Below are 22253 nucleotides of genomic sequence, written 5' to 3' on the forward strand. Positions count from 1 at the left end.
GTGAGGGTGTGAGTAAAGGGGGTGTGGATGGGGATAAGGGTGGGGGGTGAAGAAGGGCTTATGCCCGAAACGTCGATTCTCCTATTCCCTGGATGCTGCCTGACCTGCTGCGCTTTTCCAGCAACACATTTCCAGGGGTGAGGGTGTGGGTAAGGGTGGGGAGTGCGGGTGATGGTGTGGGTAAGGTTGGGGAATGCGGGTGAAGATGTGGGTGAGGGTGGGGAAGTGCAGGTGAGGGTATGGGTAAGGGTGGGGAGTGCGGGTGTCAATGGGGATAAGTGTAGTGTGACGCTATTTCGAGTTGATTCTTTCCCCTCTCACCCAGACTGAGCAGGAGACCTATGCAGTTATCCGGTGGATGCAGAGCTACAACTTTGTCTTGTCGGCCAACTTGCACGGGGGGGCTGTGGTGGCTAATTACCCCTTCGACAAGGCTACGGAACCCATTGGCAGAGGCCCGTACCGAAGAATTATCTCCACCACACCCGACCACAAGCTCTTCCAGAAGGTAAAGAACAGAACTTACATTTCTCTACTGCCTGTCACATTCTTGGGAATTCACAAATGGATTTGCGCACAGTGGAGTACATTTCCAAGTACAGTTACTGTTTTAATGCAAAAAAAGTGGCAGCCTGTTTAGATACAGAAAGATGCCGCAAATTGCAATGTGATAATGACCAGTTAATCTGACGATGTTGTTTGAGACACATCCCAGGACACCAGGGAGAAATCCCCTGCTCTTCATCGAATCAATGGCATGCAATCTTGCTGAAGAGCACAAACGTGACCTCGATTTAACAGCTCCTCAAAAAACAAAAGGCATCTCTGACAGTGCAGTACTATTTCAGTGCAGTATTAGAAGAGTCGGCCTCGATAAGATGCAAAATCTCACACTAGTGCAGTAGGATGCATCGTTTCAATCCTGTGCCTGTGAGTTAATCAAGGACTTCAGGGGTTTATATGTAGAACAATAGACATTGGGAGTGAGTTATAGACTGTGTCTAATTGAGGAGTTCAGGTTAGTTTATATATAGAATAACAGATGCCTGGGAGTGAGTTAGAGACTAGAATTTAATCAGCAGCTCAAGAGGTTTATATTGTAGCAGAAATCCAGAAATTGGATTTTTTTTGTCCACACTGTGAAGTGAATTTCTTGTGTTTTTTGGGAGTATTTTGGTCAAACATCTTTGGCAATTGCTTTGCACCTGTTATATTTCTAATGTCCAGCAGAGGGAGGAGGTGTAGTGTAGTTTATAAGCTGTCCCTTTCATTACTGAAACCCCAAGTGGGGCAGTTTGAGATGTAATTGCAGAGTAAGAGTGAAGGGAAACATGGAAATAAAGTGTTTTCAACCTTGAATAACTGAGAATGTTTTTGTGGAAATCTAGAAATAGTGCTGGATTCACCACTGATCCAGAATCAGTTTCCTATCTCCCTGCTCTACTCTAGCTCGCTAAGGTTTACTCGTACTCTCATGGTTGGATGCACAATGGATCCAACTGCGGAGACTATTTTCCTGAGGGCATAACAAATGGAGCCAGTTGGTACTCACTTTCCAGAGGTAAGACTATCTATACGTGTCACTGTGTCTGTCCACTCCCCCCTTCTGTCTGACTGTGCCCTTCTACACTACCTCCTCTCTTTGTCTCTCCTTCACTCTCCCTCATCCTCTCTGTGTCTGTCTCTCCCCCTCTCTCTCTCTCTTCACTCCATCTTAATTGGGCCAGTCCTTGGTGTGTTTGCTGGTTTTCTAGAGTGCCTGAGGAAGCCAAGTACATGGACCCACCGTTTCACCTTTGACCTGTTTTGGGGTGTAAAGGATTGTATGAGGGTGGGCAGCAGAATCCCTCCCACCGCTCACTTCTGAAATCGAGAGGTGATTCGATCAAATGAGCTGTGTGTGCTCCCCAGCACATGCTCCCATTGGAATTGTCTGCAACCTCCATTCTTAACAACTTTGATTCCTGTCCTTGATCTTCCCACAGTCTGCGCAACAATCCTGTTTTCCTTCTGAGTTCGGGAACCTCAGCAGCAGGAGTGCACCATTTGGCCCATCGGGTCTGTTCTGCCATTCAGTACGATCAGGACTGATCTGGGGTCTCCCCCTCCACTTTCCCACTCATTACCCATGTCCCTCGATTCCCTGAGAGATCAAACATCAGTCCATCTTGACCTTCAGTGTATTCATTGATGGAGGCTCCACAATTCACTGGGGTAGAGAATTCCAAAGATTCACTATCTTCGGGGGGAAGAATTTCCTTCTCAACTCAGTCCTAAATGGCTGACCCCCTTTACCCTGGACAGTGCCTCTGAGTTCTCGATTCCTCTGACCAGGGTAACAGCCATATGCTAATTGGGATCCAGTGAACACCAACTTGAGAGCAAACCTGTTGTTCCTGACCCTTCTGATCCAATTCCACATTATCTCCTCAATGGCCCAGGCAGTGGCACTGCCTGACACCACACTGTGAGTAGGGAGTGAGGGGATTGTCGTTGTCAAGTGTGTGACTAGGCCTCAATTATCAATCTCTTCTTTCCCTTGGACTTTGTTCACACAGGGATGCAGGACTTCAACTATCTCCACACCAACTGTTTTGAAATCACACTGGAACTGAGCTGCAAGAAATTCCCACCACAGCACGAGCTGCAGAGAGAATGGTATGGGAATCGTGAGGCATTGCTGGCATTCATTGAGGAGGTGAGTCTGTCCTGCGGTTCTTGCTTGTTCGATCCACCCAGCTGATGGGGCTGAATTCCACTGGGTCGATCCCTGGAGATAATCCAAATCCAACTGTGTTACGGACACAGAGGTTTGCTTACAGCTATACACTTTTGTCTTATTCTGAGGCAGTCCCTCAGGATCAAGGGTGATTTGTTTCCACTCCAGCTTGGGAAATGGCTAACAAGTCCATTGGAGGGTCTGCAGACTCTGGCCTGCATGGGGAGGCTGGCATTTGGCGAGTTGGGTGGAAGTTGTTGGAATCCGAATACAGTTTTGTGGTTCCCTCCAACACCCTGCCTTCATCTTTGTATTCCTGACAAAGTCTCTTGATGTGTTTGGTGTCTTCTGAAATAAACCTCTTCCATTTTGGTCAGTCACAAGAGCCAGGGTCTCTGATAAGTATGCAGGACATCTGAGACATTTTGAGACCATCTCTAAAGTGTTTCCATTGTCCTCATGGGAGTGTTGTGACACAACCAAGTTCCAGATAGAGTGATTACTTCAGGTGTCTGGTGTTAGGCTCTGCTGACAGTGCATTCCATGCACCTACCACTCTCTGTGTAAAGAACTTACCTCTGGCATCTCCCCAAAACTATCCTCCAATTACCTTAAAATGATGCCCCCTCTGATAGACATTTCCACCATGGGAAAAAGTTTCTGGCTATCCACTCTATCTAGTCGTCTCAACATCTTGTACATCTCTATCAAGTCACCTCTTCTCCTTCTTCGCTCCAATGAAAAAAGCCTTAGCTCCCTCAACCTTTCTTCATGAGAAATGCCCTCCAGTCCAGGCAACGTCCTGGTAACGCTCCTCTGCACCCTCTTTAAAGCTTCCACATCTTCCCTAAAATGAAGCGACTTGAACTGAACACAATATTCCAACTGTGGTCTAACCAGGGCTCTATAGAGCTGCAGCATAACCTCATGGCTGCTAAACTCAACCCTACTCCTAATGAAAGCCAACACACCATATGCTTTCTTAACAACCCTAACAACCTGGGTAGCAACTTTGAGGGATCTGTGGACATGGACCCCAACATCCCTCTGTTTCTCCACACTGCCAAGAATCCTGCCTTTAACCCTGTATTCTGCATTCAAATTTGAATGCTTCCAAAGTGAATCACGTCACACTTTCCCTGGTTGAACTCCATCTGCCACTTATCAGCCCAGCTCTGCATCCTGTCAATGTCCCGTTGCAACCTACAACAGCCTTCCACACTATCCACAACTCCATCAACCTTCGTGTCAACCGTAAACTTACTAACCCACCCTTCCACTTCCTCATCCAAGTCATTTATAAAGATCATAAAGAGCAGAGGTCCCAGAGCTGATCTCTGCAGAACACCACTGGTCACTGAGCTCCAGACTGAATGTTTTCCATCTACCACCACCCTCTGTCTTCTGTGGGCCAGCCAATTCTGTATCCAGACAGCCAGACCTCCCTGTATCCCATGCCTCCGTACTTTCTGAATGGAATTAAGAAGGAAAACAAAACACAAAAAAAACGTCACGGTGATTTTGGTGGTGGAAAAGTCACTGACTTGTGTGTGATAACACTTCTAGAAAAATAAAAACACAAGTTGAGAGGAGGCATTGGCATATTGGCAATGTCACTAGTAGTCCATGAACCCCATGCTAATGCACTGAGGACATGGAAGCAAAGCCCATCATTGTAGAATTTTTAATTCAGTGAAAATCTAGAAATTAAAGGTTTGGGGTGGAAGGAAGCTGGTCTAAGGGGGACCATATAACCACTGTTGATCGTCATAAAATTCCAAAATACAGCTTGAGCTCTTGTGGTGCGGTGGTGGTGCGCCTACTTCTGAGCCAGTAAGCCTGGGTTCAAGTCCTTTCTACTCCAAAGGTGTGTCATTGATTAGAACGTATTAGAAACACAGCTTGGGAAGAGGCAGTGGTGTTGTGGTCATATCACTGAACTAGAGACCTACGCTGCTGCTCTGAGAGTAAAGGTACAAATTCCAACACAACAGTTCAAGAATCTTATCTGATTTAGTAAATTTAAAAAAAAAACAAAAACATAGCTTATCAATTTGCCCAAGTGACACTTTGTTACATCAGATACTTTCAAGTAAACACAATGTAGAGGGAATATTATTCTGTATCTAATCTCATGCTTACCTGTACTAAGAAATGTTTGGTGGAGACAGTCTAGGGGGAGTTTTAATTTCAGTTTAAAAGAGTAAAAGGACCTTTACTCCATTTCTAATCCAGAATTGTCCCTGTCCTGTGAGTGTTCGACAGTGACCATGTCGAGAAAGCTATACTCTGCATCTACCCCCATGCTGTACCTGCCCTGAGAGATTTTGATGCGGCAGTGCAGAGGGAGCTTTACCCTGTATCTAATTCTGTGCTGTACCTGTCCTGGGATGTTTGATGGGAACAGTATAAAGGAGCCTTTACCCTGATTCTAATTCTGTGCTGTACCTGTCCTGGGATGTTTGATGGGAACAGTATAAAGGGGGCTTTACCCTGTATCTAACTCTGTGCTGTACCTGTCCTGGGATGTTTGATGGGAACAGTATAAAGGGGGCTTTACCCTGTATCCTAACCCCATGCTAGACCTGTCCTGAGACTGAGCTTTACTTATAGTTTATTTTCAATTCTAAAAAAAAAGAGGGAGCTTTACACTATATCTAACCCTGTGCTGTCCCTGTTCTGGGAATGTTTGATAGGGTTGGAATTGAGGGAGCTTTACTTTCTGTTTACTTTAGTTTAAGAGTAGAGGAACAATGTAGATGGTGAATTGCGAGATTTTGATTTGCTCCTTCTTCATTGGTTTCAGATTCACAAAGGGATTAAAGGGATGGTCTTGGATGAAAACAACAATGGGATTCCCAAGGCTGTCATTTCAGTTTCTACTATTAACCATGATATTACCTCAGGTGGGTGCCATGACAATACGCTGCAATTTGTTCAGAACCTCATTTTTCTTCCTTCTGTGGAATTGCACCCCTTGTCAACTTTATCTCCATCTCACCTTCCACATGCAATTTGGGCAACTTGATCCTCAGTTTGTGTTGCTGTCATTTCTTCTGGACACATGGAGATGCTTAACACCATTCACAAACAAAGCTGCACTCCTGATTGGCACCACAAGCAAAAAACATTCACTCCCTCCACTGTCAACACTTAGCAGCAGTATGTACCATATACCTGATGCACTGTGGTAACTCAGTCCTTTCAACAGCACCATTCAAACTCATGACCCTAACCATCTGGAAGGACAAGGGTGGCAAATATATGGAACACCTCTACCCACAAGTTCCCGTCAAAGCCATTCACCACCTGATTTGGAAATATACCATCATTCCTTCAAAACCCTTGGGACCCCCTCCATAACAACATTGTGGGTGTCCCTTACACCCCAAAGGATGGCGGTGGCTCAAGAAGGCCACATTTTCAAGGGGCAGTTAAGGATGGGCACTGGAATGCTGCCAGTCTAGCCAGCACTCTCTCATTCCAAAGAAGAATTTTAAAAATGTATACAAGAGCAAAGGGGTGGGAGAGATAGATGTTTCAGAAAGGTGCAGACACTGCAGAAACAGTCAGGTAGGTGGTTGACTGCTAGGAATAGTAGTGGAAGTAGCCAGACAGTGCAGGAGTCTCCTGTGGTTATCCCCAACTCATACAGGTACAGTTCATTCTTCCAAATCGCAGTAGTTCTATTCTCGTGCAACCCCATGTTATAAGAAAATCGTGTAATAGTGGCACCATTTAAACTAATGGGCCTGAAATCGCATTATAACCAATACACACTTTAAAATTTTGCAATTTAGAAACAGTGTCCCCATTTTGTCAATCATGTTAACGGCCCGTTAAATATGCCGTTTTGGATACTTTGGGGGGGGGGGGGGGTGGGCGTCTTAGGGGAGTATTGCACTGACAGTAGGTTTAGCTCTACTTAAATGAGGGGTATGTCAGGTTCCAAGCGATCAACTGTAATAGGCAGCTCTGTAGTCTGGGGCCATCAGCGAGACATCAGGATGGTATGTTGCCTTCCTGGTGCCAGAGTCAAAGATGTCTTGGAGTGATATAGAATGCACTGAAAGGGGGGAGTGACCAGAAGGAGTTCACTGTGCACATTGTTACCAATGACTTAGGTAGGGAAAGGGATGAGGTTCTGCAGAAAGAATATAGGAAACTAGGCAGGAAGTTAAAAAGTCAGTCGAGGGTAGTAGTATCTGGACTATTACCAATGCCATGTGATCATGAGAGTAGGAAGAGGAGGATAGAGCAGATAAATGTGTGGCTGAGGAGCTGGAGCAGGGAGCAAGGATTCACATATTTGGACTTTTGAGATCTATAAGAGGGACAGGTTCCAACTGAATTGAAGAGGACAAATCTCTTGCAGGGAGATTTCCGAGTGCTACTCAGGAGGCTTTAAACTAGTGACGAGGAGGGTTGGTGAACCAAAGTGGTAGTGAGAAAGAAGAAAAGGTTGTAGATAAGGGGAGCAGGTCAAATAATCAAGACAAACAACAGCTTGGGAGAGAACAGGGTAAGACTGATTAATTAAACTGCATTCAACTTAATGCAATAGTCAGAAGGAAATTGAGAAACAAACGTGTAAGGAGATCTCAGCTATCTGTAAGAATAATAGGGTGGTTATGGTAGGGGATTTTAACTTTCCATACATAGACTGGGACTGCCATAATGTTAAAGGTTTAGATGGAGAGGAATTTGTTAAGTGGGTACAAGTCAATTTTCTGATTCAGTATGTGAATGTACCTACAAGAGAAGGTGCAAAACTTGATCTACTCTAGGGAAATAAGGCAGGGCAGGTGACCGAGGTGTCAGTAGGGGAACATTTTGGGGCCAGCGACCATAATTCTATTAGTTTTAAAATAGTGATGGAAAAGGATAGACCAGATCTAAAAGTTGAAGTTCTAAATTGGAGAAAGGCCAATTTTGACGGTATTAGGCAAGAACTTTCAAAAACTGATTGGAGGCAGATGTTCGCAGGTAAAGGGACGTATGGAAAATGAGAAGCCTTCAGAAATGAGATAACGAGATTTCAGAAGAAGTATATTCTTGTCAAAGTGAAAGGAAAGGCTGGTAGGTATAGGGAATGCTGGATGACTAAAGAAATTGAGAGTTTGGTTAAGAAAAAGAAGGAAGCATATGTAAGGTATAGACAGGATAGATCGAGTGAATCCTGGGAAGAGTATAAAGGCAGTAGGAGTGTACTTAAGAAGGAAATCAGGAGGGAAAAAAAGGGGACATGAGATAGCTTTGGCAAATCGAATTAAGGAGAATCGAAAGGGTTTTTACAAATACATTAAGGACAAAAGGGTAACTAGGGAGAGAATAGGGCACCTCAAAGATCAGCAAGGTGGCCTTTGTGTGGAGCCGCAGAAAATGGGGGAGATACTAAATGAATATTTTGCATCAGTATTTACTGTGGAAAAGGATATGGAAGATAGAGACTGTAGGGAAATAGATGGTGACATCTTGCAAAATGTCCAGATTACAGAGGAGGAAGTGCTGGATGCCTTGAAATGGTTAAAGGTGGGTAAATCCCCAGGACCTGATAACTCTGTGGGAAGTGAGGGCAGTGATTGCTGGGCCTCTTGCTGAGGTATTTGTATCATCGATAGTCACAGGTGATGTGCCGGAAGACTGGAGGTTGGCTAATGTGGTGCCACTCTTGAAGAAGGGTGGTAAGGACAAGCCAGGGAACTATAGACCAGTGAGCCTGACGTCGGTGGTGGGCAAGTTGTGGGAGAGAATCCTGTGGGACAGGATGTACATGTATTTGGAAAGGCAAGGACTGATTCGGGATAGTCAACATGGCTTTGTGCATGGGAAATCATGTCTCACAAAGTTGGGTTTTTTGAAGAAGTAACAAAGAGGATTGATGAGGGCAGAGCAGTAGATGTGATCTATATGAACTTCAGTATTGTGTTCGACAAGGTTCCCCATGGGAGACTGATTAGCAAGGTTAGATCTCATGGAATACAGGGAGAACTAGCCATTTGGATACAGAACTGGCTCAAAGGTAGAAGACAGAGGGTGGTGGTAGAGGGTTGTTTTTCAGACTGGAGGCCTGTGACTAGTGGAGTGCCACAAGGATCGGTGCTGGGTCCTCTGCTTTTAATCATTTACATAAATGATTTGGATGTGAGCATAAGAGGTACAGTTAGTAAGTTTGCAGATGACACCAAAATTGGAGATGTAAAGGACAGCGAAGAGGGTTATCTCAGATTACAACAGGATCTTGACCAGATGGGCCAATGGGCTGAGAAGTGGCAGATGGAGTTTAATTCAGATAAATGCGAGGTGCTGCGTTTTGGGAAAGTAAATCTTAGCAGGACTTATACACTTAATGGTAAGGTCCTAGGGAGTGAGATGAATTTGAGATATCTGTAAGAATAATAGGTTTGTAAGGGTTGGGCATCTTAACTTTCCAAACCTAGATTAGGACTATCATAGTGTTAAGGGCTTGAATGGGGAGGAATGTGTTAAATGTGTACAAGAAAACTTTCTCAATCAATATGTAAATTAGATTCCCCTACAGTGTGGAAACAGGCCTTTCAGCCCAACAAGTCCACACCGACCCTTCAAAGAGTAACCTACCCAGACCCATTTCCTTCTGACTAATACACATACACTATGGGCAATTTAGCATGGCCAATTCACCTAATCTGCGCATCTTTGGACTGTGGGAGGAAACTGGAGCACCCAGAGGAAACCCACGCAGGCAAGAGGAGAATGTGCAAACTCCACACAGACAGTCACCCAAGGCTGGAATTGAACCTGGGTCCCTGGCACTGAGCCACTGTGCCGCCCTGTAGATGTATACTGACAAAAGGTGCAATACTTGACCTTCTGTTGGGAAATAAAGTAGGGGAAATGTGGACCATTTTGGAACAAATGATCATAATTCTATTAGTTTGAAAATAGCTATGGAAAGGATAGACCAGATCTAAAAGTTCAAGTTTTAAATTGGAGTAAGGCCAATTTTGACAGTATTAGACAGGAACTTTCAAAAGTTAACTGAGGAAGGCTGTTCATAGGTAAAGGATGGTTGGGAAGTGGGAGGCTTTTAAAATGAGATAACAAGACTTCAGAGACAGTATGTTCCTGTTAGTGCGAAGGGCAAGGCTGATAAGCATATGGAATGTTGGATGACTCAAGAAATCAAGGCTTTGGTCAAGAAAAAAAGTAGGCATGTGTCAGGTATAGACAGCTGGGATTGAGTGATAACCTAGAGGAGTATAAGGGCAGTTGGAGTGTACTCAAAGAGGGGACATGAGATAGCATTGGCAAATAGAGTTAAGGAGCCTCTGAAGAGATTCTTTAAGTACACTAAGGGCAAAACAGTAACAAGGGAGAGAATAGGGCCCCTTAAAAATCAACAAGGCCATCTACGTGTGGAACCATGGGAGATGGATGAGATACTAAACAAATATTTCAATCAGTATTTACTGTGTCGAAGGACATGAAAGCTCGGGAACTTGGAAAAATAAATAGTGATGTCTTGAAAAGAGTTCATATTACAGAAGGGGAGGTGTTGGAGGTCTTATCATGAGTAAAGGTCAATAAATCCAAGGGCCTGATCAGATATTTCCCAGAACTTTGTGGGAAACTAGGGCAGAGATTGCTGGGCCCCTTGCTGAGATATTTTTATCATTAACAGCCACAGGTAAGGTGCCAGAAGTTGGCTAATGTGGCGCCATTATATAAGAAAGCCTGTAAGGAAAAGCCAAGAAACTATAGACAGGTCAGCCTTACGTCAGTGGTGGTTAACTTGTTGGAGGGAATTCTGAGAGACAGGACTTGCATGCATTTGAAAAGGCAAGGACTGATTAGGGATAGTCAACATGGCTTTGTGAGTGGGAAATAGTGTCTCACTAACTTGCTTGAGCTTTTTGAAGAGGTGACAAAGAATATTGATAAGGGCAGAACAATGGACTTCAGCAAAGAGTTCAACAACTTCTGCATGGTAGACAAGTTAGTAAGGTTAGATCACATGGCATCCAGGGGGGACTAGCTAATTGGATACAAAATTGGCTCAAAGGTAGAAAACAGAGGATGTTGGTAGAGGATTGCTTTTCAGATTGGAGGTCTGTGACCAGTGGTGTGCCACAAGGATCGGAGCTGGGTCTATTGCTTTTTGTCATTTATAAATGACACTCACATTCAAATTTGGATGTAAATATAGGAGGTATGGTTAGGAAGTTTGCAGGTGACATGAAAATAGGTGGTGCAGTAGACTGTGAAGAAGATTTTCTTAAAGTACAATGGAACCTTGATCAGGACCAATGGGCTGAGGAGTGGCAGATGGAGTTTAATTTAGATAAATGTGAGGTGTGCATTTTGGAAAGGCAAAACAGGGCAGGACTTGTACACTTAATGGTAGGGTCCTGGGGAATGTTACCAAACAAAGACACCTTGGGGTGCAGGGGCATTGTTCCTTGAAAGTGGAGTTGCACGTAGACAGGGTGGTGAAGAAGGCATTTGGCACACTTGCCTTCATTGGTCAGAACATTGAGCAATGTTGGGATCTCATGTTGCGGCTGTACAAGACATCGATGAGGCCACATTTAGAATACTGTGTACAATTCTGGTTGCCCTTCGAAGGATGTTGGTAAACTTGAGAGGATGCAGAAAAACATACAAGGATGTTGTTGGGACTGGAGGGTTTGTGTTGTAGAGGCTGAATAGGCTGGAGCATTTTTTCCTGGAGCTGTGGAGTTTGAGGGGTGACTTTATAGAAGTTTATACAATCATGAGGGATATGGATAGAGTGAATAGCCAAGGTCTTTTTTTCTAGGATAATGGGGGTCCAAAACTAGAGGACATAAGTTTAAGGTCAGCGTAGAGGGTGGTGCTTGTATGAAATGAGCTGCCAGAGGAAGTGGTGAATACAATTACAACATTTAACAGGCACCTGGATGGGTATATGGGTAGTAAAGGTTTAGAGGGATATGGGCCAAATGCTAACAGGTCCAATTCGGATGTCTGGTCAGTATGGATAAGTTGGACTGAAGGATCTGTTTCCATGCTGTATGATTCTATCACTCTATGACTCTATATCTTCTCGGGGTCAGAGAGAATTGAACAGGAAGCAAAGTAGGATGTGGTAACATCCCTGAGAGATTCTCACCCAACCCTCTCAAGTTCCACTTGAACTGGCAACCTCATTGGCCACTGTGCTGGTCTTGGATCTCTTCTTAACGACCAAGGGAATTACTTTGAGGTGGAAACAAAGTGGTGAACGTTGTCATGTTGAAAGATCACGGGAAGAGCAAGAAAGGTTTGCTCAGTGAGGGACTGGGGTGAGCCAGGGCATTTCTGAGTTTGATGCTTTGCCTTGCAGCCTGGCCAAAGCTGGGAATTATCCCCCTTTTCCCCTCAGGTTGTTGCACAGGGCTTTGCTTTACACTAAGTGTTGTAACTATGCGTTGGATATATTTGGGTAAAGATCATTTGGTTTTGTTTTGAGGTATCGGTGGAGACTATTTCCGTCTGTTGTTGCCGGGGAAATATCTGGTCACTGCCTCAGCGCCAGGTTATAAAGGTCAAACTATTCTTGTCAGTGTTGGTGCTGGTGAACCAACACGGGTGAGTCTCCTTTCCAGACTTATATTTATTTTGTCTACTATGTTACAGTATCTATATAGCACCTTTCACACAGCAAGATGTCTCAAGCATCCAGACAAAACCAAGCTTGACACTGAGCCACCAGTTGTTCCAACTCCCACCCCCGGGCAGTCTCCCATATTTCCACCCTCTATAAACTTCAGCTCATCCTGCTTCCCATCTCCCTCCTCACACCAAGTCCCATTTCCCTTCACCCCCTGGGTTTGCTGACTGGCTTGGTCTCCTAATCCAGTTTTAAAACACTTGAATAAAATCATTTAAAATCTGAAATAAAATCAGAAAGTACTAGAGAAATGCAGAAGGTTTGCCAGCATCCAGTGGAGAGAGAAACAGATGAACATTTCAATTGCAACTCTAGCAAACCACCGAAAAAGGTCATTAGAACATTATCTCTCCATGCTTCAGGCTCACTGCCTTTATTCCTGATGAAGGGCTTTTGCCCGAAACATCGATTTCGAAGCTCCTTGGATGCTGCCTGAACTGCTGTGCTCTTCCAGGACCACTAATCCATAAAATGGAAGAGTTGAAGGGTATGGTGCTGGAAAAGCATAGCTGGTCAGGCAGCATCAAAGGAGCAGGAGAATCGATGTTTTAAGCGTAAGACCTTTATCAGGAATCAATAAAATGAAAAAGCAGAAGTAGGTCATTCAGCTCTTCGAATCTGCTACTCTGATCATCAACTCAATTGTGGTTGACCTGATAATCCTCGACTCCATTTCCTGCCTTTTACCCATAACCCTTGATTCTCTTAATCATTAAAAAGCTGTTTAATTCAGCCTTGAATGTACTTAATGAACCCGCCTTGACAACCTTCTGTGGAAACAAATTCCACAGATTCACAACCGTCTGAGTGAAGACATTCCCCTCCCCATCTCTGTCTTAAATGTGCGACTCCTGAGATTAAATCCTCTGCTTGTAAACTCTCCCATGTGGGGAAGCAATCTCTAACCTATCAAGTACCTGAGAAATTTGTGCATTTTGATAAGGTTGCCTCAATGAGTACAGGCCCAACCTACTCAAAAGTTCTCCTCCTAAGAAAATCCCACCATACCCAGCATCAACTGAGTGAACCACTCTGGACAGTCACCAATGCCCATATCTTCTCTTAAATAAGGAGACCAAAACTGTTCACAGTATTCCAGATATGGTCTGACCAGCGCTTTGTATAGATTCTACCAATACCTCTATTTTTTTAAACTGCATTTTCTTTAAAACTAAGGCCAATATTCAATTTGACTTCTCTATTAGCCACAGAAATTGGAGTTTAGCTTGTTGTGGCTCAGGCATGAGTACCCTCAAATCCCGTTGTGCTGTGGCTTTCTACAGTCTTTCCAATTAAATAATATTTACCTCTTCTGTTTTTCATAACAAAGTGCATAACCTCACCTTTTTCCCACATTATATTACATCTGCCAAGTTTTTGTCCACTCACTCTATGTCCCTCTGTAGACTTTGTGTTATCCTCAACACTTGCCTTCCCACTATTTTTGTGTCATCTGCAAACCTGTCAATCGTATATTAACCTGCTGCATCCATTAATATATATTGTAAATAATTGTGGCCGGAGCATTTTGGCACACCACTAGTTACAGGATGCCATCTGGAAAAGTCCTCCCTTTATCCCAACCCTGTTTTCTATTAGTTAGCTAATCATCTACCCATGGGAATGTTCTACCTGCAACACCATGCCCCCTGGTATTATTAAGGAGCCTAATCAGACTACTTATGGAAATCCTAATATATTACATTTACTGCTTCTCCTTTATCTATCCTGCTTCTACCTCCTCAGAAAGCTGAAATAACTTTGTCAGGCATGACTTCCCCTCCATGAAGCCATGTTGACTCTGCTTGGTTATATTGTGCATTTTTAAACGCTCTGCTATTACATCCTTTATAATCGACTTCAACATTTTCCCACTGGTGGATGATAAGCTAACTCACCCATCATTGTATTTTTCCTGTCCCTTTCTTTCTGAATAAAGGTATCCTTGTAGCTACTTCCTTTAATATCCTCGCATGCATCCCATCGGGTCATGTCACTGAACTCAAAACGTTTTTTTCCCCTCCACATTTTGCAGCATTTTCTGCTTTTATTTAAAAATTTTAACCTTATTTTCAAATCATTTTGTGGACTTATTCCTCTCTATCTCTGTAATCTCTGACAGCTGTCCAAGATATCTGTGCTCCTCTAAATCTGGTTTCTTTAACATCTCTAATTTTCGTTTACTGCACCATTGGCTGTGACTTCCTTGGCCCCATACTCTGGGATTTCCTCTCCACGATTCCCCAGCCCATGACCACACTGTCCTCCCTAAAGCCACTCTTTAAAACAAGCTACTGCTCATATCTCCTAATACCTCCTCGTGTGACGAGGTGCCAAGTTTTGTTTGACAACACTCCTATGAAGCATTTTTAGGATTGTTTTACTCTATTAAAGGTGCTATACAAATGTACATAGTTCTTTTCTTGTTTTCTGCTGAAATAAAATACACTGTGCTCTCAGCCTGCCTTCTGAGTGCCATCTCTTCCACCCTGTAATTTTGATCTTCCTACAGGTTGACTTCCATTTGGTGCCATTTTTGGCTGCACCCAGCACCAGTGTGCCTACCATCTCACTGCCTTCAGCCATCACTAGCGGTGTTTCCCTTCACAGACTGAACTCAAGGACAACCGAGAAGGGACCCCCGATGCTAAGGGAACGTCGACGTACAGGGCGGCGTTTTCAAGGCCACTGAAACCCCGTCTCCTCCTCAACAATCAGCCGCTTTGCTGTTCATACAAACCGTTTTCCCTCAATGACACTGCATGACGTGGTATTGGGAAAACAGTGGGGTGAAATTTCTTTGGTGAGCATCACCTCAGAAAAGGCACCTGAACAGAGATATTTCATCTTTAAAGTTTTGCTGTAATGTTGTTTATGTTTTTAAAATTAAAATTCAGCTTTTCCTTATTTTATTTCAATTCATGCCTGTGGATTGCCAACTCTAACTGGACATGTTCCTGGAGGTTTAGCACATTGACTGCAAACTGCTCCAACCATAAGCTCTTGCCATTGGTCAGCCAATACATCTGTCATTGCTCCAGCCAATGAGGAAGTGACAAAACTCTTCGTTACCCTATGCTTGCCTATGGGTTGGGTTGGATAATGGGTTGGAGGGGAGAGCAATTGTGAGAAAAGAGAGGAGTGGGGAGAGATGGTGGAGTAATAAACTAGAACCCTAAGAACATGGCTTCATAATCCCACCGAGATGAAATTTGAATTCAAATTTCAAAGAAACATCTGGAATAATAAGTTTACTTCCTGGTGACTGTGTAACCACTGTCCACTGTCATAAAAATCCATTTAGTTCAATAATATCCTTTACAAATAATATTTTTGAAATATCAAGGAGTTGATGGCTATAAGGAGCTGATTCAAAAGAGAAGTTGAAACCAGGGCAGATCAAACATGACCTTGTAGAATGGTGGGCAGCTTTGAGGGGATGAATGGCCTACATGTGCTCCTATTTCTTATGCCTTTCTGCTCGACAGAGAAGAAAATCTGCCATCTTACACTGATCTGGCCTACATGTCATTCCACACACATAGCAATGTGGATGACACTGAAATAACTCAGAGAATCAATGAAAGATGGTATGGTTGGGTATCTTCATATCCCAAGCATCTGCAGCAGTTTAAGGAGGCAGCTCACTACCTTCTTAAGGGTAGCCGTGATGTGGAGATGCTACATGATGTGTTAGACTGGGGTGAGCAAAATCAGAAGTCACATGACACCAGGTTATAGTCCAACGGGTTTATTTAAAACATAAACTTTTGGAGCTCTGCTCCTTCGTCAGGTGGAGCCTGTGTTAACTTCTGACTTCTTGGGGGTAATTAGGGACAGGCAATAAAATTTGTCCTATATCCCATGCACAATTTTTTAAAATGACAATAAATAAACAAATATTTATCAAGAATTGTTTTTAAGAATACATTTTATTTTCTGGCTTCAATGATATTTTTCACCCTGGATTTTGCAAGATTCTGTGCTTAAGGAGATGAACTTTCACTTTAATCTTTTGGCAGTACAGAACTTGAAATTATTGCTGAAAAAAGACACATTTTGTCAAAGCCCTTCATTTTATGCTCATCAGGACATTTCACAAGAATACCAATTCAAGGAGAAACTAACATTTATAGTGCATCTCAGGACAGTGTTTATTCCACTGGCCAACCAATTAGCACTCCCTCCTCGCAGATTAAATGTTGGTTTTTCCCCTTGAATTTGTAATTCATACAAATGATCCTGATGGCTGCAAGATGAAAAACCCTTTGGCAAAATGTGTCTTTTCTCAACAATTTTCAGCTCATCACTTTCTGGGTTCTGCAAGATAATCCTGGAGGGTTGGCAGCATCAGTTGTGAATTGAAGGCTTAATTTAGATATGCTGAGGCAAATGGAAGGTTCTTTTCCCAAACCCAGTCTTTTTGTTGACCTGTTGTTTACACAACATCCTCACCCTATTTTCTCCTCTGCCAATTGATTGCAATTAGATTAGATTTGATTAGATTCCCTACAGTGTGGAAACATGCCCTTCAGCCCACACCGACCTTCCAAAGAGTAACCCAGCCAGTCCCATTTCCCTCTGACTAATGCACCTTACACTATGGACAATTTAGCGTGGCCAATTCACCTGACCTGCACACCTTTGATGATTTCCTTCAAACCACACAATGAAAAAAGCCTTTTTAACTGTTTTTATGACAGCTGGGCCAAAAGTGTTTGGTGGGAGTTATGAAAGTGAGATGGCTGTGTGAGTGTCATCCAACTAATGTGACAAGGAGTCTCTACTTCAGTATTCTGTTATGGGGGAGACATACTCTCACCCGGTGAAGAAACAGTTCATCAACATTATTCCTCTTCTGCCCTGGTATGAAGACTGTGACCATGCGCTGGGACAGATCAGGTTGGAGCCAAAGGGATCACCTTCCTCTTGGACACTCTCGCCTATTCCAGCTCCTTTTGTTCGGTTCAATTGCTGATTTTTAACCCAATTTGAATTTCTAACGACTGAACAAATCATCTTTCATTTCAGTAAAAGATTGTGCATAAAATTTTTAGAGGCAATATTTAAAACGTTGTGGCAAAGTCAGGTGATATTATTAGATTACTTACAGTGTGGAAACAGGCCCTTCGGCCTACAAGTCCACACCGACCCGCCGAAGCGCAGCCCACCCAGACCCATTCCCCTATACTTACCCCTGCCCCTAACACTACGGGCAATTTAGCATGGCCAATTCACCTAACCTGCACATTTTGGACTGTGGGAGGAAACCGGAGCACCCGGAGGAAACCCACGCAGACACGGGGAAACATGCAAACTCCACACAATCAATCGGCTAAAGGGATCACCTTCCTCTTGGACACTCTCGCCTATTCCAGCTCCTTTTGTTCGGTTCAATTGCTGATTTTTAACCCAATTTGAATTTCTAACGACTGAACAAATCATCTTTCGTTTCAGTAAAAGATAGTACATAAAATTTTTAGAGGCAATATTTAAAATGTTGTGGCAAAGTCAGGTGATATTATTAGATTACTTACAGTGTGGAAACAGGCCCTTCGGCCCTACAAGTCCACACCGACCCGCCGAAGCGCAGCCCACCCAGACCCATTCCCCTATATTTACCTCTGCCCCTAACACTACAGGCAATTTAGCATGGCCAATTCACCTAACCTGCACATTTTGGACTGTGGGAGCAAACCGGAGCAACCGGAGGAAACCCTCGCAGACACGGGGAAACATGTAAACTCCACACAATCAATCGCCTGAGGTGGGAATTGAACCGGGGTCTCTGGCGCTGTGAGGCAGCAGTGCTAACCACTGTGCTACCGTGCTGCCCAAATGTATATATTGTGACTGTATCCATTCCTTGACTAATATAAGATGACTGCTCACATAAATTTTAGCATTATTTGATTGATTCAAGATGACAATCATGACATTTTTTGGATAGTTCAGTCAAATTGCCCTCCAGCTGACTGTGTAACTAACTATTATTGTCCTGGGACTGTTTACTGGGGATAGGGCTGAGGGAGGTTTACTCTGTATTTAATCCGGTGCTGTACCTGTTCTGGAAGTGTTTGGCAGTCACAGTGTCGAGGATATTTCAGTTTAAAAGAGGAGAAGGAGCTTTACATACCCTGTGCAGTCCCTGTCCTGGGAGAATTTGGTGAAGACAAAGTAGAAAAAGATTTACTTTCAGTTTTAAAAAGTAGAGAATTTTAGACTGTATCCTATTATGAAGGTGTAAGGGTACTGTACCTTTAAGAGTGTTGAAAGCTAGCAGGGTCTTAGAGAGGCACACAGAGTACCAGAAAATATACAATTTAACATTTGGTCCAGCAGCTAGCAGTAGACAAAAAAAAAATTCAAGTTTGGCCAATCAGTTTAAATTATGCCCCAAAATACCAAACTCCAATTAAGTTTGAATTTGGTATTTTGATAATATTAACACCAATGAAACAATGTTTTGGGGTATAAAACAGAAAAAAGATAGAACAGTTGGGGGAGAACTGCCAAGACACCAACACATGCAGACTGCCTGAAGAATAGCTCTCTTAAAGGTACCTTTATCTATTAACAACCTGTGAAATAGAAACTCTATGAAGAAGAAAAGAAGACAAAGGAAGATACAAAGAATAAATTTAACAGCTGGTTGGTTTTGAAATTTGAATTTTTTGGTAAATCTTAGGGGTTTTATCGGGTCAGTATTATAGAAGGGAACGTTAAAGATATGTTAAAGAAAGGAGTTGTAAATAGTTAATTATTCTCTGCTAGACTTCTAAGTAAAAATAAAGTTGTCAATTTTTACTTTAAATAGTGACCTTTGGGATAGTTCTTGCCCTCTTGGATTTTAACAGATTTCAGCACAGAATAAATCCTTTCTATGTTTCAGGTTTAAATTAGTAGGGGTGTCGTAACACACCCCATGCTATCTCTGTCCTACTGTATTAAAGTCTTCACTGGAGCTGATATTTCCTTCACATATCTGCTTTGTTATGTACCACAGGCTGACATCATCTGAGACTGAGATGTCTGCAAGCATCATGCGGGCAGATTCTTGGTGGTGATCAATGCAGCTGCCTGCCTCTTACTGTACATGGTCTGCAGCCTGGATGCAGGAAGCCATGTACATTACGCAGTCATTTGGGGAATGAATCTTGGACTCATGCCATTGAGGAAGATGCATGATCTATATAAATAATTTGCAGTGGAAACCACAATTTGACAGTTTCCCATTTACCAATTTGATGAACATCCATTGTTGTGGGTGACATTCCCACCTGCAAGTCTGAAGGTTGTAGCTTCAAGCACACCCAAGAGAACTGAGTATTTTATCCAGTCTAATATCCCCAGTACACTCCTAATGGGCTTCGGCATAACTGGAGGTGCTGTCTTTTAGATGTGTTTAATGTGGGTTACTGACTGCCTGCAAATGTGAATAGGCAAAAGAGTCTATACATACATGTTGACGACAGCAGTTGAGTTTACCCTGGTGTCCTGGTCCATGCTTATCCCTACCAGCATCGCTAAAACACAGTATCTTGTCGTGGTGGCACAGTGGCTCAGTGGTTAGCACTGCTGCCTCACAGCAATGGGGACCCAGGTTTGATTCCAGCCTCTGCTGACTGTGTGGAGTTTGCATTTTCTCCCTGTGTCTGCGTGGGATTCCTCCGGGTTTTCCCACAGTCCAAAGATGTGCAGGCCAGGTGGTTTAGCCATGCTAAATTACCCACAGTGTTAGGTGCATTAGTCAGAGTGAAATGGGTCTGGGTGGGTTACTCTTCGGAGGATCGGTGTGGACTTGTTGGGCCGTTGGGCCAAAGGGTCTGTTTCTACACCCTAGGGAATCTAATCCCACTCATGTTTGTGGGATCTTGCTGTGTTCAAAGTAGTTGCTGCATTTTGCTACAGTGGAATGGTGGCTACATTTCAAAAGTATTTCATTAGTTATTTCCCATTTACTGTGGTAACTTTAATGGAGGTTTGCCATAAAGCATCATTCACAAATTCATGTGTGACAAAAGAGCTTTCATTTCTATAGCACCTATCACAGTTTTTGGTGGTGGGAGGAGGTCTCAATGCACTTTCTGGAGGAGGGGAAAGATGCAGTCAGTGGCAGGATTGTGCTGTGATCTGGTGGATCACCACCTCGCTGGATGGCAGAATGGATGGTGAACTTGGTTCAGTATTTCCAGGAGCACATTATTGCAGATGCTGGAATCTGTACTCAAAACAAAAAATGCTGGAACCCACACTGGCAAAGCAGCATCCATGGAAAGAGAGTGAACCAATGTTTTGAGTTCTAATGAAGAGTCATCTACACTCAAAACCTTAGCTTGCTCTCTCTTCATGGATGTTGGCTGATTTGCTGCGACTTCCAGCATTTTTTTGTTTCCAGTTCAGTATTTGCAACTCAGGCAGAGATTGAGGAAAGTAATATTGAATTATAGATGACAGTACACAAATATTGATGGAAACAGCCATAATCGAAACAGTAATACCACTAAAGAGGTGACACAGCTCAAGAATTAGATGGTTTCGATTCTAGGACTTTCAAGGAAGCGGGTGAGAATACTGCAGATTCCCAAACTCTAATCTTCCAAAGTTCTTTCAAGACAAGAACTGTTCCTTATGGAATCATTTTGAATGGAAATAAGAAACAGCAAGGGAAAGAAGTCATAGGTGGGAATTGCCTATAGGCTCCCAAAAAGGTGCCTTACTGTTGGACAAAGTACAAATTGGGAAATAATTGACGTGAGTAAGAAGGGGATTGCAATCATTACAGGTAATTTTAATCTGCATATTGACTGGACAAATGGGCAAGGCTAACATGGAAGACAAGTTTCTAGAGAGTGTCAGGGATTGTTTATTAGAGAAATATGTTTTCAGAACCTACCCAGGGACAGGCCATTTTGGATCTATTAATAATGGAGGGTTTGTAAGAGATTTCAAAGTTAAGGATCTGTGGGGATTAACAATCACAACATGACAGAAATTCAAATTCAGTTTGAAGGAGAGCAACTCAGGTTACAAACCAGTGTTCTCAAGTAAGGGCAGAGATATGAAGGAACAGTTGTTTAAAACAAGCTGAGAAAATAGAGTAGGGGGAATGTCAGTGGATAAGCAGTGGCAGACATTTAAACAGACATTTCAGAATACTCAGCAAAACTTTATCCAGTCGAAAAAAAGGACTTGATGAGAAAGATCAACACCCGTAGTTAACAAAGGTGGTCCAGGAGAGTATCCAATCAAATACTAAAGCATGCAAAGTGACAAAAAAAACTAATGGTAGGCCAGAGGATTGGGAGTATTTTAGAAATCAGCAGAGGATGTCTAAAAAGTTCATAAAGTTCATAAACAAAATTGATTGTGAAAGAAAATTAGCAAGAAATATAACTAAAACCAACAGCTTGCATGGGTACATTAAAAGAAAGAGAATAGCTAAAGTAAGTGTCACAGCCTTAGAAGACACAACTGGGGAATTGATCATAGAGAGCAGGGAATTGGAAAATAATTTAAATATTTTGCAATGATCTTCACAGTGGAGGACAGTGTAAGCAAGGTCGTAATGGAAGGAAAGATCTTATGTCAGTATTTATCATAAGAGGCAAAGTATTTTGACAAATTAATCAGACTAAAGGCAGTCAAGTCACCGAGTCCTGATTGTCTGCATCCATGTGTTTTAAAAGATAGTGGAGGCATTGGTTAAAATATTCCAGAACACACTGGATTTTGGGAGAGTACCAGCGGACTGCCAATGTAGTGCCCCTTCAAAAAGGAAGAGAGTCAGATAGGAAACTAGAAGTAATTTAGCCTATCGTCTGTTATGGAGTCATAGAGTTGTACAGCACAGAGACAGAA

The 22253-nt window shown here is 43.0% G+C and overlaps 1 protein-coding gene across 1 annotated transcript in view; it reads left to right on the forward strand.

Annotated features, from left to right (window-relative positions):
* cpn1 (carboxypeptidase N, polypeptide 1) overlaps positions 1-15299 on the forward strand; it is a 26737-nt gene extending 11438 nt beyond the window's left edge. The window contains exons 4-9 of the mRNA XM_043712944.1: positions 326-508; positions 1450-1561; positions 2559-2698; positions 5526-5625; positions 12192-12310; positions 14905-15299. Coding sequence (XP_043568879.1) covers positions 326-508; positions 1450-1561; positions 2559-2698; positions 5526-5625; positions 12192-12310; positions 14905-15084 — 834 coding nt within the window. The 3' untranslated portion in view covers positions 15085-15299. The remainder of the gene's footprint in view (positions 1-325; positions 509-1449; positions 1562-2558; positions 2699-5525; positions 5626-12191; positions 12311-14904) is intronic.
* Positions 15300-22253: the final 6954 nt, after the last annotated feature.

The sequence above is a fragment of the Chiloscyllium plagiosum genome, chromosome 22, assembly GCF_004010195.1.
Source record: "Chiloscyllium plagiosum isolate BGI_BamShark_2017 chromosome 22, ASM401019v2, whole genome shotgun sequence".
NCBI classification, from domain to species: domain Eukaryota; kingdom Metazoa; phylum Chordata; class Chondrichthyes; order Orectolobiformes; family Hemiscylliidae; genus Chiloscyllium; species Chiloscyllium plagiosum.